This window comes from Sinocyclocheilus grahami, unplaced genomic scaffold (assembly GCF_001515645.1).
Source record: "Sinocyclocheilus grahami isolate Dianchi unplaced genomic scaffold, SAMN03320097.WGS_v1.1 scaffold992.1, whole genome shotgun sequence".
In the NCBI taxonomy this organism is placed as follows: Eukaryota; Metazoa; Chordata; class Actinopteri; order Cypriniformes; family Cyprinidae; genus Sinocyclocheilus; species Sinocyclocheilus grahami.
In genome coordinates this window covers 68695-69141 of record NW_015506171.1, presented here as the reverse complement: position 1 = coordinate 69141, position 447 = coordinate 68695, and the positions used below count along the sequence as shown (strand labels likewise).

Sequence of the window (447 nt, the reverse complement as noted above, 5' to 3'; positions counted from 1 at the left end):
AAAAAAAGATTTATTTTAGTAGTAGTAGTAGGTACAGTCTACTGAGCAACGGTAGGCTAATATATTTCTGACACAATTTCTTCAAGTTAAACCGAACTTATATTTTGACTATCTTTTTGTTTGTGTGTGTATATGATGTATCCTAGGTCCTAAGCATCTTCTCTCAGCTGTTTGTGTGTGTGATTTATTCTCCTGTTTGTCGCTGAAGGGCAGACCGTGTCCACCGTCGATGAGGAGAAGAAGTTCAATCCACGGCTGACGAAGACTCTCCCTGAGTTTGTGAACATCATGAACAACCTCAACCTCCCCAAACCTAAGAAAATAGGTACAGTATGTGTTTATTAATGCTGCATGATCAATTACAATACACTGCAGAGATTTATCAGTATAAATTACATATTGTGTTTTGGAATAATTGGGATTTTTCAGTGTTTTTGAAAGAAGTCT

General features: G+C 36.7%; 1 protein-coding gene across 1 annotated transcript in view; it reads left to right on the top strand.

Moving 5' to 3' along the window:
• Positions 1-107: 107 nt before the first annotated feature.
• The window catches only part of LOC107565301 (pleckstrin homology-like domain family B member 3), a 14646-nt gene continuing 14306 nt past the window's right edge, over positions 108-447 (top strand). The window contains exon 1 of the mRNA XM_016250522.1: positions 108-325. Within this exon, the coding sequence (XP_016106008.1) occupies positions 289-325 (37 nt within the window). The 5' untranslated portion in view covers positions 108-288. The remainder of the gene's footprint in view (positions 326-447) is intronic.